This window comes from Loxodonta africana, chromosome 21, assembly GCF_030014295.1.
Source record: "Loxodonta africana isolate mLoxAfr1 chromosome 21, mLoxAfr1.hap2, whole genome shotgun sequence".
NCBI classification, from domain to species: Eukaryota; Metazoa; Chordata; class Mammalia; order Proboscidea; family Elephantidae; genus Loxodonta; species Loxodonta africana.
The window spans coordinates 24,857,410-24,874,361 of NC_087362.1; the positions used below are offsets into that span (position 1 = coordinate 24,857,410).

The 16,952-nt window shown below is 41.4% G+C and overlaps 1 gene segment (V, D, J or C); it reads left to right on the forward strand.

Annotated features, from left to right (window-relative positions):
* Positions 1–5,600: 5,600 nt before the first annotated feature.
* On the forward strand, positions 5,601–7,054 carry LOC104846662 (immunoglobulin heavy variable 1-69D-like). The segment is given in 2 exon segments: positions 5,601–5,717; positions 5,803–7,054. Coding segments are annotated over 2 exon segments (456 nt in total).
* The last annotated feature ends 9,898 nt before the right edge of the window (positions 7,055–16,952 follow it).

Sequence of the window (16,952 nt, forward strand, 5' to 3'; positions counted from 1 at the left end):
TTTTCCACTGAACATGTACTCTGCCAAGCATGATGACCTTCTCCAGGGACTGATCCCTCCTGACAACATGTCCAAAGAATGTAAGACGCAATCTCGCCATCCTTGCCTCTAAGGAGCATTCTGGCCACGCTTCTTCCAAGACAGATTTGTTCTTTCTTTTGGCAGTCCATGGTATATTCAATATTCTTTGCCAACGCCACAATTCAAAGGTGTCAACTCTTCTTTGGTCTTTCTTATTCATTGTCCAGCTTTCACATGCATATGATGTGATTGAAAATACCATGGCTTGGGTCAGGCTCAACTTAGTCTCCAGGGTGACATCTTTGCCTCAGTTCAGTTCCTCAACTTTGATGTTCAAGAGTACTATACTGTCATATGTAATCAATTCATTTGTTTTTTGGGGTCTTTGTTTAAGAGGGACCACAGAAAGCATCTGATTATTCTGCAATCTTGGCCCATTCCAGCTCAGTGTATTTGAAACAGAGTGGTCTGAAACTTGAGGGCACTGGCATGTATTACTGTGTGAGAGAAGCACCGGCAGCCAGAGTAAAGGGCAGATGGGCAAAATTCTCCTGCAGCAGGATGCCACATTTGTGCTGGGCTGTAGGTGGTGCTTAGGACACACAAAACACAGAAGCCATCCAGGAGCAGGTGTACTGAATAACAAGTGAATTTTCCTGTTATGTCTTGAGTTCCCAAATTCGCCCAGCCAAGGAAGAGTCACTTGACCTTCCCCATGTGTTATGCAAATGCACAAAGAACAGGGGTTTCTCTGGAGGATTCAGAGGCTCTCCTGGTCTACAAAACTCCAAAAGTTACCTCACTAGCTTGGAGGTGTTTATGAGAAGAGACCATGTGAGGGGAAAGTATCTCTAGTCTAGATGCAACCTGCTTGCAGGGAGGGTTCTGGCCTGCAGGGGCCGCTCAGGGTACATGGAGCTCAGGAGACCAGCCCCAGGGGAGGTTCAGAGGATACTGGGAAGTGGTTTCCTGTCAGGGTCAGGGTTTTCCTTTTTTCAAAAGGCAGTTTAATATAGAATTTGACAAGGCTGCTCATGTGTTTATAAATACCTTCTTTTAATGGGATCACCACATGCCTGTCAGTTTGCTGTACTGTCATGGCTTGCATGTTGCTGTGATACTGGAAGCTTTGTCACCAGTATTTTAAAAAGCAGCAGGCTCATCCTTGATGGACTCACCCTTCACGGACAGGTTTCAGTGGGGCTTCCAGACTAAGACAGGCTAGGAAGAAGGGCCTGGCCATCTATTTCTGAAAAACTCACCACTGAAAACCTTATGGATAGCAGTAGAACATTGTCTGGTATCGTATCAGAAGGTGAGCCCCTCAGGTTGGAAAGCACTCAAAATATGACTGGGGAAGAGCTGCCTCCTCAAGGTACAGTCCACCTTAAAGTCATCCTTTGGAGCCAAGCTTTTAGGATTTTCGTATGCTGATGTGGCACAACTCAAAATGAGAAGAAAGAGCTGCAAATATTCATTAAAAATTGAAATGTGGAATGTACAAGGCATATATCTCGGAAAACTGAAATTCATCAAAAACGAAATAGAATACATGAAGATCCCTACCTTAGGCATTAGTGAACTGAAATGGACTGGTATTGGCCATTTTGAATTAGTCAGTCATATGGTTTACTCTGCCAGAAATGAAAAATTGAAGAGGAATGGTATCACATTCATAGTCAAAAAGAACATCTCAAGAATTATCCTGAAGTGCAAAGCAGTTAGTAATGGGATAATATCCATACACCTACAAGGAAGACCAGTTAATATGACTATTATTCCAGTTTACCCACCAATCACTGATGCCATAGATGTGGAAATAGAAGATTTTTTACCAATTCCTGCAGTCTGAAATTGATCAAACGTGCGATTAAGCTACATTGATAATTACTGGTGATTGGAATGCAAGAGTTGGAAATAAAGAAGAAATATCTGTATTTGGATAATAGTGATAGAAATGACGCCAGAGATAATATGATAGAATTTTGAAAGACCAATGACTTATTCATTGCAACTACCTTTTTCAACAACATACAGGGTGATTATACACATGGACATCACATAAAAAAACACAGGAATCAAAGCTACTACATCTGTGGAAAAAGACTATAGAGAAGCTCAATGTCATCAGTCAGAACAAGGCCAAGGGCTCATTGCAGAACAGACCATCATTTGCTGATATGTAAGTTCAAGTTCGCTATGAGTCGGAATCGACTCGACGGCACTGGGTTTTTTTTTTTTTTTTTTTAAGTTCAAGTTGAACCTGCAGAAAATGAAAACAAATCTATGACAACCAAAATATGAACTAGAGTATATCACACCTGAATTTGGAGACCATGTCAATAACAGATTTGACTCATTGTACACAAATCATTGAAAACCAGACAACTTGCATAAGGACAACAAAGACCCCATACATGAAGAAAGCAAATGGTCATTAAAAAGACAGGGGGAAAAAAAAAAAGATCAAAATGGTTGTCAGAAGAAACTCTGAAACTTGCTCTGGGACGTGAGTAGCTACAGTGAATGGAAGAAACGATGATGTAAAAGAGATAAAGGAAAGATTTCAAGGTATGGCTCAAGAAGAGAAACTAAAGTATTATAATGAAATGTGCAAAGCCCTGGAGTTAGGAAACTAGAAAGGGAGAGCATTTTTCTTAATTCAAAAGAACTAATCCAATGAGTCAAGCCTTGAGTTTCGATATTCAAGGATTCTATGGACAAAATATTGAATGACGCAGGAAACATCAGAAGGAGGTGGAAGAAATACACAGAGTCACTGTACCAAAAAGAATTGATTGACTTTCAACCGTTTCAGAAGGTAGCATAGGATCAAGAATCAATGTTACTGAAAGAAGGATTTAAAGCTGCATTGAAGGCATTCAGGAAAAACAAGCCTCCAGGAATTGTCAGAATAACAATGGAGATGTTTCAACAAATGGATGCAGTGCCTGAATGGCTCACTCATCTATGCCAAGAAAATTGAAAGACAGCTACCTGGCCAACCAAATAGTAGAAATCCATATTTGTGCCCATTTGAGAGAAAGGAGATCCAACCAAATGCAGAAATTATAGAACATCATTAATATTTTTTTTTGAACATAATTCTAAAACAGTTGCAGCAGTACGTTGATAGGGAACATGTAGAAATTCAAGCCAGATGTAGAAGAGGATGAAGAATGAGGGATATCATTGCTGATGTCAGATGGATGTTCAGTGAAAGCAAAGAATACCAGAAAGATCTTTACCTGTGTTTTTTTGGTATCCGAATGTATTTGACTGTGTAGATTAACATTATGTAGAGTGGGAATTCGAGAACACTTAATTGTGCTCATGAGGAACGCATACATAGACCAAGAGGCAGTATTTGGAACAGAACAAGGAGACACTGTGAGGTGTAAAGTCAGGAAAGGTGTGTAACAGGATTGCATCTTTCAGGATACTTATTTAATCTCTATGCTGAGCAAATAATCTGAGAAGCTGGTCTATATGAAGAAGAATGCAGCATCACGACTAGAGGAAAACTTATTGACCCCTGTGTTAAGCAGATGACACAACCTTGCTTGCTGAATGTGAAGAGAACTTGAAGCGTTTACTAATGTAGATCAAAGATTTGAGCCTTCAGTATGAATTACACCTCAACAGAAAGAAAACAGAAATCCTTCCAACTGGACCAAAAAGCAACATCAAGATAAGTGGTGAAAATAATGAAGTTGTCAAGGATTTCATTTTACTTGGATCCACAATCAATGTTCACAGAAGCAGCAGCCATAAAATCGAAGGATGCATTTCATTGGGCCAATCTGCAGTAAAAGACCTCTTTAAAGTGTTGAAAAGCAAATATGTCACTTAGAGGACTAAGGTGCACCTAGCCCAAGCCCTGAAATTTTCAGTCACATCATATGCATGTTTAAGGTGGACATTGAATAACAAGATCAAAGAAGCATTGATGTCTTCAAATTATGGTGCTAGAAAAGAATAATGAATATGCCATGGCCTGCCAGAAGTACAAATAAGTTCTCTCTAGGAAGAAGTACTTCCAGGGTTTTCCTTGGAAGGGAGGAAGGAGATATTGTCCCATTCTTTGGACATGTTATCAGGAGGAAGCAGTCCATGGAGAAGTACATCATGCTTGGTAAGCTATAGGGTCATCGAAAAAGAGGAAGACCGTCAATAAGATGGATTGGCAGAGTGGTTGCAAAAGTGAGACTGAACATAGCAACAATTGTGAGGATGGCACAGTACCAGGCAGTGTTTTGTTTTGTTGCACATAGGGCCCCTATGAGTCCAAACCTGACTCAATGCCATCTAACAACAACCACAGCAACAAATTATATTGGGAGTTTTTAGCTTAGGTAATGAGCACCAGGATTATAAGTAGCATTTCTAGCATTTACACACATGTTATCTTAGTCCAGGGATGGTACTAGTAGTTTGCCATTGGGTACTAATCTAAAGACTGGAAGTTCGAACCCCCTGGCAACACAATAGAAGAAAGTTCTGGGGATCTGCTTCTGTAAAGATTACAAACCAAGAAAACTCTGGGTAAATTCTACTCTTTAACACATGGTGTCTCCTTGAGTTGGAATTGATTAATGGTAAAGGGTGTGTTTGTTGGTTTTTATAAATGTCTTAATAGTGAAGATCAGAAGTCAAGATTTTGTCATTAATTCAGTGGGTCCGGTGTTTTGGTAGACACTCAATCCCAGGAATAAGACATTCAGGTGTGAAGCCCAAGGGATAGTATCTGAGAGGATGTGTGACAGGTAGGTGGTATGTCAGAGGCTGTGGCAGCTGCATGGATTTAAATTGGTCAGAAATCAATTAATAAAGATGAGAAGGATGGAAGTCAACTGAAAATGCATAAATACTGTGAGAAATTATACTACACGGAATAGGAGAATGAGACCAACTATTATTATATATCAATTCATGGAAAGGTTTTGGAACTGTGACTTTCACAATTTCCATTATCGGTGACATCAGAAACAGATCCCTATATCACTAATCACAGGGATGGTGTGAGAAGAAAAAGTCTGCTTACTGAACAGCCTGGGAGCTCAGGAGACTCACACAAGTGCCTGGAGAAATTGTCCCAGGAGTGAAGAGGAGATTTCAGAACTGCCTAGGAACCTGCTGAACACTCACATTGGACAACAGCTCCTCCCTTAGAGTTACCCTTCATCTGTACTTGGTGCCCTGAAGGACCGTAATGATTTCAATCCACCTGGTCAGCATCACAGCCTGTGACGGTCCCCAAAAAAGTTCCATGTAGTCTGTGCACCATGTAAAGTAGTGGTCACAAGAAAGAGCAGACCTGTGGGTGTTGCATCCCTCAGTGTCAAGAGCTCTGTCTGTGCAGTGTATGTGGATAACACAAAATTAACTACTACCCAGAATGAAGACACATACATCTACAAGGATTAAGAATGGTACCCTCAGCATTCTAGACTTCTGTGGTCTCTGTGTCTGCTATCTTCTCCTTCTTAGGCTAAGCCAGTTACTGAGCTATGAAATATTCATCCTGTTGAATATGCAAATAATCTGGAGTCTACTGAGTTAAATATGGATATGTCTGTGTCCTCCACAGCATCAGCCAATAACCACATCCTTCTCATACAGAAGCCCCTGAGAACACAGCTCCCTCATCATGGATTGGAGATGGACAATCCTCTTCTTGGTGGCAGTAACTACAGGTAGGATAGCCCGTAGGTCCAGGACTGAGGAGGGGGCTGCAACTGCTTAATAGATATTATGTCCACCTGTGTCTGCTCTCCACAGGTGTCCACTCTGAGATTCAGCTGGAACAGTCTGGGGCTGAAGTGAAGAAGCCGGGGGCATCAGTGAAGATCTCCTGCAAGGTTTCTGAGGACGATTTCAGCAGCTACTATATGGACTGGGTGCGACAGGCTTCTGGGCAAGGGCTTGAGTGGATTGGAGGATATAACTCAGAGGACGGTGAAGCAAAGTACTCACAGAAATTCCAGGGGAGAGTCACCATCACCAGCGACGAATCCACGAACACAGGCTATATGGAGTTGAATAGTCTGAGCTCTGAGGATACAGCTGTGTATTACTGTGCAATCACACAGTGTGATAACCACATCCTGACTGTGTCAGAAACCCTGATGAAGGAGGCAGCCATGTCAGAAGATGAGAGGGAAAATTTGGGTGACAACTTCCCTAAATGATTGAGAAAAAGAAACAATAGGAAATGCATTCACTGTAATTAGGTGAGGAACAATGGTACCCAACTGAACATATGTAATTCCACACAAATTCCTACATTGTGGATTTCAGGAATGAGGCACAAAGTTAATGAAAGTGGAAATTTTCCAGGCAACAATTATCTTGTAAGTAAAATTCATATTCAGGAGAGAGTTTCAACTGGTTGAGTATAAATTTCAAAGTCAGTTGGGTAATTATCATGGAGGACAATTTTCGGACTACGTGGTAACTCTACATTTAATTTCAAAAAAAATTTGTGCTGCTACCTTCCAAAGAAGCTGTATCATTTTACATTACCATCAGCAAAGAATGAGAATTCTTAGCACTCCAAATTATTGTCAGAATACCGTTGACAGTATTTTGGATTTTAGTAGTTCTCATAGACTATGAATGCTATTTCATTGTTGTAATTTATATTTCCCTGAGGAATGATCTCTTTGAATATCTTTTTTAGTGGGATGTTTGTTTAGAACTTAGATCAATCTTTTTTTTAACTTGTTTTCTTTTCTTCAGTTAAGTGTCCTTGTATATTCATGATACAAGCCATTTACAAAATATATGATTTTCAAATATTTCTCCTAGTCTATTACTTTTCATTTCCTTAGTAATGAGTTTTGCACAGTGAAAAAAATATAGTTTTGATATTGACAGTTTATTAAATATTTTTTCTTTTGTTGATCATGTTTTCGATGGTAAATCTAAAACTCATTGTCTGATCCAAGGTCACTCAAAATTTTTTCCGTGACTCTAACCACAGAACATACTAAAGAAATTGGAAGTTAGATTTCATCTTTTTATGTAGAGAGTATGCACATGAGTCATTTGGAATTCTTCTGTATGAGTTGTGTGGCTCCTTCTCCACATTAAATAAAAAAAAAAAATTAGTCATTTGCTTACATCAGTATGGACTCATGGGTATTGGTTTTATAATTTGTGTCATAATTCAATATTCTGCTGTTTAGTGTTCAGAAATTTCAAGCTTGTTTAGCTATTTAGAGCTCTTTTAGTTTGACTCCCATCATTTGCCATCCATTTATTTAACTGTTCATTTCTAGTATTCCTATACAGTACCTAGTCAGACTCATTGGCCCAGGCACTCAATGGGAAACAAACGAACAAAATTATCAACTAGATAGCAGTGCTTATGTGTAGGTAGCTTTGCGTTTAATTTAACAGATTGGATCTGTTTCCAAAGTTACTTAGGTTAGCACCTTTCCCCCTACCCTCTTCAGTGAGTTGTTTCATAAATTTGTAACACCATTAATTTTTTTAGACAGTCTGCATTCTATCCTGACCTCTTTAATTATATGAATTAAACAAAAGACCTTTGTCATCGTGTTGATTCTGACTCAAAGCGACCCTATAGGACAGAGTAGATTTGCCCCATTGAATTTCCAAGGAGCACCTGGTGGATTTGAACTGCCAGCCTTTTGGTTAGCAGCTGTAGCACTTAACTACTATAACACCAGGGTTATATATATATATATATATATATATATATATATATATATATATATATATATATACACACACATACATTTCTTTCATACATGAAGTTACACTTTGCTGGAAAGTTCTAAGTACCGTGATAGGTGCAGAGTATCGTATATTCACCAGGGCAATAGAATAGAGACAAAGTTTACCACTGTTAAACTCACATGTGCTTTACCTTATTGTACACCCCTCTCCAAATTCCTGGTAATCACTTATCCGCTCATCGTGTCTGTAGTTTCGCCTTTTCTACAATGTCATATTGAGGACATCATACGGTATGTCGCCTTCTCAAACTGGCTACTTTCGTTGAAGACTAATCCGTGTATTTTCATGGCTCGGTGGCTCATTTGTTTTCATCGCTGACTAATATTCTATTGTGTGGATGCGCCACAGATTGTTGATTCATTCTCATACTGAAGGGCATCTTGTTTGTTTCCAATTTTGGCAAGTGAGCAAGAAGGAGAGAGAGAGACATACCTTCTCTTTGCTCTATGTCGTATCAAGGGGAATATGAGAGACAGAGTTGATGGTTGCAGTAGATCCTTGTTGGTAAATGACTCAGGACCCCTGGAGGGGTTAGGATCACATGAACGAAATAAGGTCTCTTGACACGGAAACTGTATGTGCCATCTATTATAATTAATTTCCAGTGAAAGAATTAATCTAGTTAAATAGACTTACTTTTAGAGTTTAGGGCTGTATTTAATTGCATAGTTGCACAGTAAAAATCATTTAAACAAACACAAATTCTTTCTAAATCTAACATTTTCTGTTATGGGGTCATTTATCATTTAACTAACATCTTTAATCTATAGGGAAATAGCAGTTTAATCATTGATTATAACATCAGAATAAATTAAGTTCTTCAATCAGGCTTTCAAAACAATGTCTTAAAACATAAGCTCTGGCAACCTGTACATTCATACCTACCCTGGCAAAGTATAGGCAATGCCCTTGGTAAGGTGCATGCTGGCATGGCCTAGGCCCTCGCTGTGGTGTGGTCAGTTTTGAGGGGAGAGGCTGGTAACCTGGTGAAGGGCATTGTCAATACTGCAGGCATGAATTGTCAAGGGTAAGTGCTTGACTCCTGAGCCAGAAGAAACAGGGGCACTGGAGCCAAGTCTGGTCTTTGATCAAAGTCAGTGCATTGCATGGGAAAGACTTGGTGCTACAGCTATCCCACTGAAGGGCCAAAGGTGGTCTCTGCTTGGGACAGTGTTGTCATGCACCAGGAAAAGCTGCCTGAGAATTGCTGTCTCCTGGACATAAACTAGTAGCTTCAAGATGACCAGCAGTTGTGACCTGAGTTCCGCTGCTTCCTAGATGATGGCCAGGAGAAGTGGTGGAAGGTGATATGAGAGGACTGGCACGGGGGAAGATGGAAAAACAGTAGATATTGATATTTTATTTTATTTATAATTACTCTTCATTATTTTCTCCTTAGAGATAATCAGGCTTTACCATTACTAGGCCTTTATGTGGAGATTTGGGTGAACCAAGATATGGCTGCACTTGGAGTTTACTGTTGCCGTGGCTACGGGAGTTTAAGTTATCTTTTATTATGGACAGCAGAAACCTCAAGTTCCTTTAGTGAAACATATGTTCGTTTGTTTGTTTTTCCTCCTCTTTTGACTTTAAGTCTTTATTTTATGTTCCCCAGAGAGAACCTGCCCTTTTAGCATTCCCTGGCCATGTCAATGTTATTCTGTTTGATAATTGCTAGTGTTGTGGTGGTCTTTGCAATAAGGGGAGATTTCTCTGATCTTCTGACTGAGCCTCATTCCTCCACGGGCATTGTTCACCTTTGTCAGGTGTGTGGCCTTCCAAGTGCCATCCTGGGTGTAGCATGACTTCCTCCCCTTCTGCACGGTGGAGGGACTTCTCTGCTATATGTTTCCTCCCCAGGTGCAATCGTTTTCCACCTCGGACATCTGGTTTCCCTTTGAGTGCACTTTTCCTGCAAATTACGGCTTTTATACCTTATGGAAGAGAGGGGAGATGATTCTGGACACAGCTTGATGGTGTCCTCAGTTCCCCTGCCAGGCTCTATGAGATTTCACCAGTGTCCGTAGAATTCCGTTTTTGATGATTTCCTCAACAGATCAATCCTCTTGTTCTGAAGTAGAGATAAGGGAGGTGGTCTGGGTGTATTCTGGAAGTGCCATCTGCTCCTCTCCAGCACCATAAGGGTTTAGTTCTTTATAGGATTTTCCTCAGTCCCAGAGGATGTGACACTTGGGAGCTTAACACTCTAATGCCTTGAACACACTCAACGTTAAGAGATTTATTACATATCATGGTTTAATCTCGGGAGTATCTTATATGCCATCTGGCACTGTCTGCCCTGGGTAAGCTCAAGTTAGGGTTGCGTTTCTTCCTGTAGGCACCTATCTCCCTTCAGAGCCTAGATTTATTGTTTCCCCTGTGGCTTCAATTTTCTGATGTTAAAGAAACTGTGTTCACTTGCAGTTTCTCCAGCTTTGTTGTCATTGTTGTAAGAAGAAAAGCAATGTTTTTCTCAGCTCTCTTCAGCTCCATGCTGAGCAGCAGCTTTGTATGTCATAGCTGGAAACCTGAGACAATCCACATACCCCTGGTCATGAAGACACAGATATTAATTGAGGTATATGCACACTTTGGAATAGTATCCAGCATTAAAATTAGTGAATTCTTGATACACATTCCAAGTGGATGTACCTCTGAATTGTTACGGAGAATGAAATAAGCTAAAAGAATGAACGTGCATACTGCACGATTCCATGTATGTAAATACCGGAAGATGCAAGCTAATCTAAACTCACATAAAGATCAGTATGTGCCTGGGGACAGAGCGAGCAGTGGGAAGGGCAGGAGGGAGGAATGACAGAGGAACAAATGGAAATCGTTGAAGTGTATGGAGTTGTTCACCCTCTTGGTTGTGTTGATGCTTGCACTGAGATGCACGTATGTTAGTACTTAACTGATTGTACACTTTAAATAAGTGAAATATATTATATGTCAATTATCTCAGCATAAGCTTGTTAAAATCAGTAAGTTTTTATATTGGTAGAGAAGGAGTGATAGAAAGATACACAATAGCATCCTAAAGATCCAAGACCCCTGAACGTTCACATACATTGAACTTGGTATTGTACATATTACCTGGATAAATACTGTTGTGTTTAGGTGTTAGATGCCGTCCTGTGGGTTCAATTTCATAGCGACCCTATGTGCAACAGAACAAAATGCTGCCTGGTCTTGCACCATCATCACAATCTTTGCTATATTTGAGCCCTTAGCAGGTTTCTGGTTGGATGAATTAGGGAAGGTTCCTATAAAGAGGAGATAATTTGGTCTTATGTAGGAAAAAGGACACTCTTCCATGGGAATAGGAGAGAAGAAAAAGAAAAGGATACCAACAGAGAAAGGGGAAGAGTATTAGCAAAGAAGCAAAAGCTGGTGAATGATGGGAGAAGGGAGAGCAGGAATTGGATCAACAGTGAGGGGGAGGACAACTTGGAAGTCTGCACTCAGAAACAGAGAGAGCACACCTTGTGTTTTTCTCCCAGGCATTCTCCCCAGAGGAGGATGTTCACCAGGCATATACACGTGACAGACTGTCTGCAGGTGGGATCCCAAAAAGGGTTAGGGGATTGCAGCTCTGGCCCTTTGTGTAATGTGTTACCTAGGGCTAGCAGAAACTTTGTTTCCCACAGTCCAGCAAACCAGCCTGCTTCCCTGACCTGTTTTCCTAACTTTGAGGTGGCAATGAAAATACAGAAGCTCAGGAATGAGGACATTTAGGTGCAGGAAGACGTCTGGGTCATCTGATGTCTAAATACTCAGGAAGTCACCTTTTGGAAGAGCCTGTGAGGCAGAAGCTGGCCCCTGGCTCCTTCCTCTTGTAAGTCCAGTACCCTTGACACATGCAAATTCCCCCACAGCTCTGTCTATATCACGCCTACCATGCTGTGTGGTGTGGGCATCTTCACTCTCTCAGGAAAGGCACTATCCTTCCTAGTAGAAGATGAAGCTATTATGTTTCCTCCTTTTTCTGGTAACAGCTTCCCAGTGTGAGCATCTCAGGGACTTAAATGTTGGGTGATACAGGTGAGTGTGCTCTGTTTCTGACTCACAAGAATTTCATCTCTTTCCCGTAGGTGTCCTGTCCCAGGTGCAGCTGCAGGAGTCAGGCCCAGGACTGGTGAAGCTGTCACAAACCTTGTCTCTCACCTGCACTGTCACTGGTGGTTCCATCTCTAGTGGTTATGCTTGGAGCTGGATCTGCCAGCCCCCAGGGAAGGGCCTGGAATGGCTGGGAGTTGGTTACTACAGTGGATCATCATGGAATACAAAGTATGGCTCCTCCATCCAGGGCCAAATCTCCATCACTGCTGACTCATCCAAGAACCAGTTCTCCCTGCAGCTGAGCTCTGCGACTTCCGAGGACACAGCTGTGTATTACTGTGCAAGAGGCACAGTGAAGAGAAGTCGGTGTGCCCCAAGACACAAACCTCCCCTGAAGGGAGAGGACTGGCCTATGGGAGGTGCTCAGAATGCATGGAGCACAGAGAGCATCTCAGGAGCAGGTGCAGAGGAAGACTGAAGTTTCCTTTTAACCCTGGTGCTTCCTGCCCCTGCCCCGCAGAAGTCTTATCCTGGAAGAACCGTTACTGTCTCTTCCTTGCAACCAGGAACAGATTAGCCAATAAGCACGGTCAGCACATGCTTCTTCGTGTTTACTTTATAAGCACATGCTTAGTTATGCTAACCTTGTAAGCCCATGCTTACCTTGCTTACTGAGTAATCCTTCCCTGCAGGGCGCTAAATGAAATTGGAAATATCTCCAGTGGGTGAGAAAGTGCGGACTAGAAATGAAGCTCACACAGGCTCAGGAGGGTGCTATGCCCAAGGTTGTTTACAGTCTGAATTTCTTTCAAGTGTATCACACTTGTGCTTTCAAGCATGTGCTTAGAAGCTACACAAAATTAAGCATGTGTTTACTGTGCTTACTGGGTAATCCACCCCTGCTTGTAGCTCCCTGGTGTCTCTCACTTAACAAGTGCTAATTTGGAGAAGGAATTCCATTAAGTATTTAAGCCTTCATTTTTCACATTTCTACCACCAACATTTTTTTCAGTAAAATTTGAATAATTAGAAAACCATGTGGCCTCAGTTCAACCTCCAAATCCATGCAAATATTTCTGTGCCTTCTACACTGTCTTAATCATAGGAAGCACTTCCGTCCACAGTGGACTCAGTGTATATGGTGACGTTATGTTTCATTCTTGCCCTTTTTTCTGCCTTACGTGGAGCTGAAAAAACCACTTTGATAGGTCATATCTGCCACTTCTAACTGAGTTTTAGTGTTCTATGTCTCAGATAGTCTCTCTACCACCCATTCTTTTGTCGTGGCAAGAGGAGGAAGATTCATCCATGACTTTTTAATTGCCCTCATTCTCCATTAAAGAAAATAAGAAACCCCTTTATTTCATCTCCTCTGTATCTGCTGTCTCATTTTGCTTCTTTTCATTCCCAGTGTCACCAAGTTCAGGCATTGAGCATCAGTCCACAGACTGGTCGCCTACCGCCTACCCTGCAAACTCCTCACCCTCCAGTTATTTTCTAGGGCCCTGCCTTGTGACTCCTCACCCCACCCACTCCCTTCTCCTAAGTACTTCAGAGGAGACAGCTGCTTCTCTTGGTGTCCCCTGATTATACACTGTGGGGGTCACTAGTGATCTGATAATAAAGTCCAAACCCCCATGCCGTTGCAGTCTCAGAACATTCTGCAACACGTTACAAGGGCAAATGAATCCTCAAAATTCTAGACTAATTTCAGTTGCCTTTCTCTGTACACATACAAATATGTGTGTGTATATATATGTGTGTGTTGATATATATATGTGTCTGTATATATATGTGTGTCTGTAGATATGTGTGTGTCTGTAGATATATGTATATCTCAAAGTGGCACAAATGGTTAAGCACTCAACTGCTAAACTTAAGGTCAGTGGTTCGAACCCCCCCAGCTGCTCCTCAGGAGAAAGACCTGGTGATCTACTTCCCTAAAGATGACAACCAAGGAAACCCTCTGGTTGAACCATCCCTGCATACCTGGTATGAATCCCACTTGGTCGTGGTGAATTTTTTTTTGATACTTTGTTGAATTCTATTGGCTAGAATTGTGTTGAGGATTTTTGGGTCTAAGTTCATGAGGGATAACCCAGAAAAAAACCCAGTGCCATGGGATATAGGTCTGTAATTTTCTTTTCTTGTGGAGTTTGCACCTGGTTTTGGTATCAGGGATATGCTGGCTTCATAGAATGTATTTGGGAGTATTCTGTCCTTTGCTATGCTCTGAAATACCTTTAGTAGTAGTGGTGTTAACTCTTCTCAGAAAGTTTGATAGAATTCTCTAGTGAAGCCATCAGGACCAGGGCTTTTCTTTGTTGGGAGTTTTTGGATTGTTTTTATCAATCTCTTCTTTTGTTCTAGGTTTATTTGTTCTGCCTCTGTTTGTGTTAGTTTAGGTAGCTAGTGTGTTTCTAGAAATTTGTCCATTGCCCCTAGGTTTTCAAATTTGTTATAGTGCAGCTTTTCGTAGTACTCTTATGATTCTTCTAATTTCATTTGGGCTTGTTGTGATATCGCCCATCTCATTTCTTATTCGGGTTATTTGCTTCATCTCCAGTTTTTCTTTTGTCAGTCTGGCCAGTGGTTTATCAATTTTGTTACTCTTTTCAAAGAACTGTCTTTTGCTTTTGATAACTCTTTCTATTTTTTTTCTGTTTTCTATTTCATTTAATTCTGCTCTAGTTTGTATTATTGGCTTTCTTAGATGGTGCTTAAAGTTTTCTTTTGTTGCTCTCTTTCTATTTGTTCAAGTTGTAGGGATAATTCTTTAATTTTGGCCCTTTCTTCTTTTTGTATGTGTGCATTTACTGATACAAATGGACCTCTGAGCACTGCTTTCGCTGTGTCGCGAAGGTTCTGATGGGAAACATTTTCATTCTATTGGATTTCACTGCCTCCAACAATTGATTCAAGTTCTAGTTTCTCCATACCTTCACCAAGAATCCTGTTTTAAATATTTATTTGTTTGTTTATTGGCTGCTTATTTCCTATTTGTCTGTCATTTTATACCTTTCAGTAGATGTAGAGTATTATCTCCTTGGAAATTTAGTTTGCACTTCCCTGAGGAGTACTGGTATTGGGCATCTTTTAGCCCTGTGTTGGCCACTTCATTATCTTACCTTGTTAAGTGTCTTCACTGTTCTCAGGTGCTTAACACATCACTTGTCTTTCTGCTGAGGTTGAAGCACAGTCCCTCACCAAGGCCAAAGACTGACATTATCTCCCCCAGCTAAAAACCCTCTTCTGGGTACCTGCCCCGCTTAAATTTCCTGGCAGGTCAAGCCCTTTTCTTACTCCTGTCTGCTGTCTTAGTTGAGATGCTCTTCCTCTCAGATTTTTTTTTTGAAAAATGTAAAACATTTATTCAAGTTTAATTCCCTTAGAAAGCTATTCCTAACTTACCCACTCACAATAAAATTATCTCCTTTCTTAATCTTGCACAGCCCTCATATAATTATCATATTTTAGAATGATCTATTGCACGATGCTGTGTGATCTTCCTTCTTAATTCTCCCTCTGGCCTAGGGCTCAGCAAACTTTTCCCTGTCAAGGGCCATATGACAAATATATAGCCTTTCATGGGACACATTGTCTCTGAAAAACTACTCACTCTGTTGACTGAGTGTGAAAGCAGCTCTAGACAATACAGATGGGCATGGCTGTGTTCCAGTCAAATTTCATTCACAATATAGGCAATGGGCTGTGGGACACAGTTTTTGAATGCCTACTTTTGACTGAAGGCTCAGGGCAAGAAGCTAATTCCCTGCATCCTGACCACTATATGTTCTACCTCGCATAGAGATGTACACACAGAATGAAACATGCTATGTGAAGTCATGGTGGAGATTGACATTGCTAAGTGCTCATTTCATTGAAAGAGAGAAACAGACACATAATGTAAGAGCAACCACTATTGATTCTGTATTCAGAATATGAAAACTTAGAGAAGTTCATCTTGCTCAGAATCCACACAAATTGGAACTCTCCATACAGGACCTGGGACGTTCACTTGAGACTTCCTCACTACAGAGGCCACAGAGTGGAAGGATGTCCCCAGGGATAGTGAATGCTCAGAAATCTCCATAATTCATCCTTCCACTTCAGCCCAATAGCTTGCATTTTTCTCAGGTTACCTCTGGTCTGAGGGGAAGAATTCTATGCCCAGATAGAGAGAAAGAGCACTAGGTTGAGAGTGGGAGATTACCCTCACAAGACCCAAAGTAGAAACGTTCCCCTAGTGGTCCACGATCCAGAGGATTCTCCTCAGATCCCTCCTCCTTTTACTCCCACAAGCCCATCACATGTAAATCACTAGAGATATAAAACACCCCAGCAGGTCTCCAATTCAGACCCCAAGACCAGGATGTCCTGAATCAACAACCTCTCCACGTTAATCAGAGCTGACTGTGGAGATAGAACTCTTCTGGTTTATGCTTGACTTCAGGACATCTCCCTTGTCAGAATCAGTGGCTTTCATCTGTATGCCCTGTGTTCAACAAAGGAAGACTTCAGTTCCTAGGTGCGAGGTCCCACATGCAGCTGTTGAAGTCCATCCCAGGGGTGGAGAAGCTCTCTGACAACATCACCTTCACCTGTGCTAAATCTGGCTTTCCTTTCATTAGCTATCACATTTAATGGAATATGAGTGTGAGATGGCCAATGAGCACCTGTCACCAAGGTCAAATCCAAGAGCTCAGTGTATATGACTTGATATGCCCAACTAGGTTGAACCTGTGAGCTACTTTGATTATTGCCTTCCTTAAAATTCTCACATCCTGTCACCAGATGGTTAGAGTTTCTACCAAGTGTGTGCGCCCAGAAGTCCATTTACTTTTCTTGTGTGGATATAGCTCATGTTTCCAGGTTATCCATCAAAGAGTGTGGTGCAGGCTCTCACCTACCATCCTAGATCGTCAGGGCTATACAGGGGTGATTGGAGCAGGCGTAGGTATCTGGCTGCATTAGGGGGTCATGTGCTGAGTAAGGTAGGGGCTGACGTCTGCCCCTGAGTGCCTAGGTGGAAGGCCTGTCCCTGTTCACCAGAGTGCATAGATGGCTGGTTTTTGCAGGTACATTTCAGGCACCCAATGCTG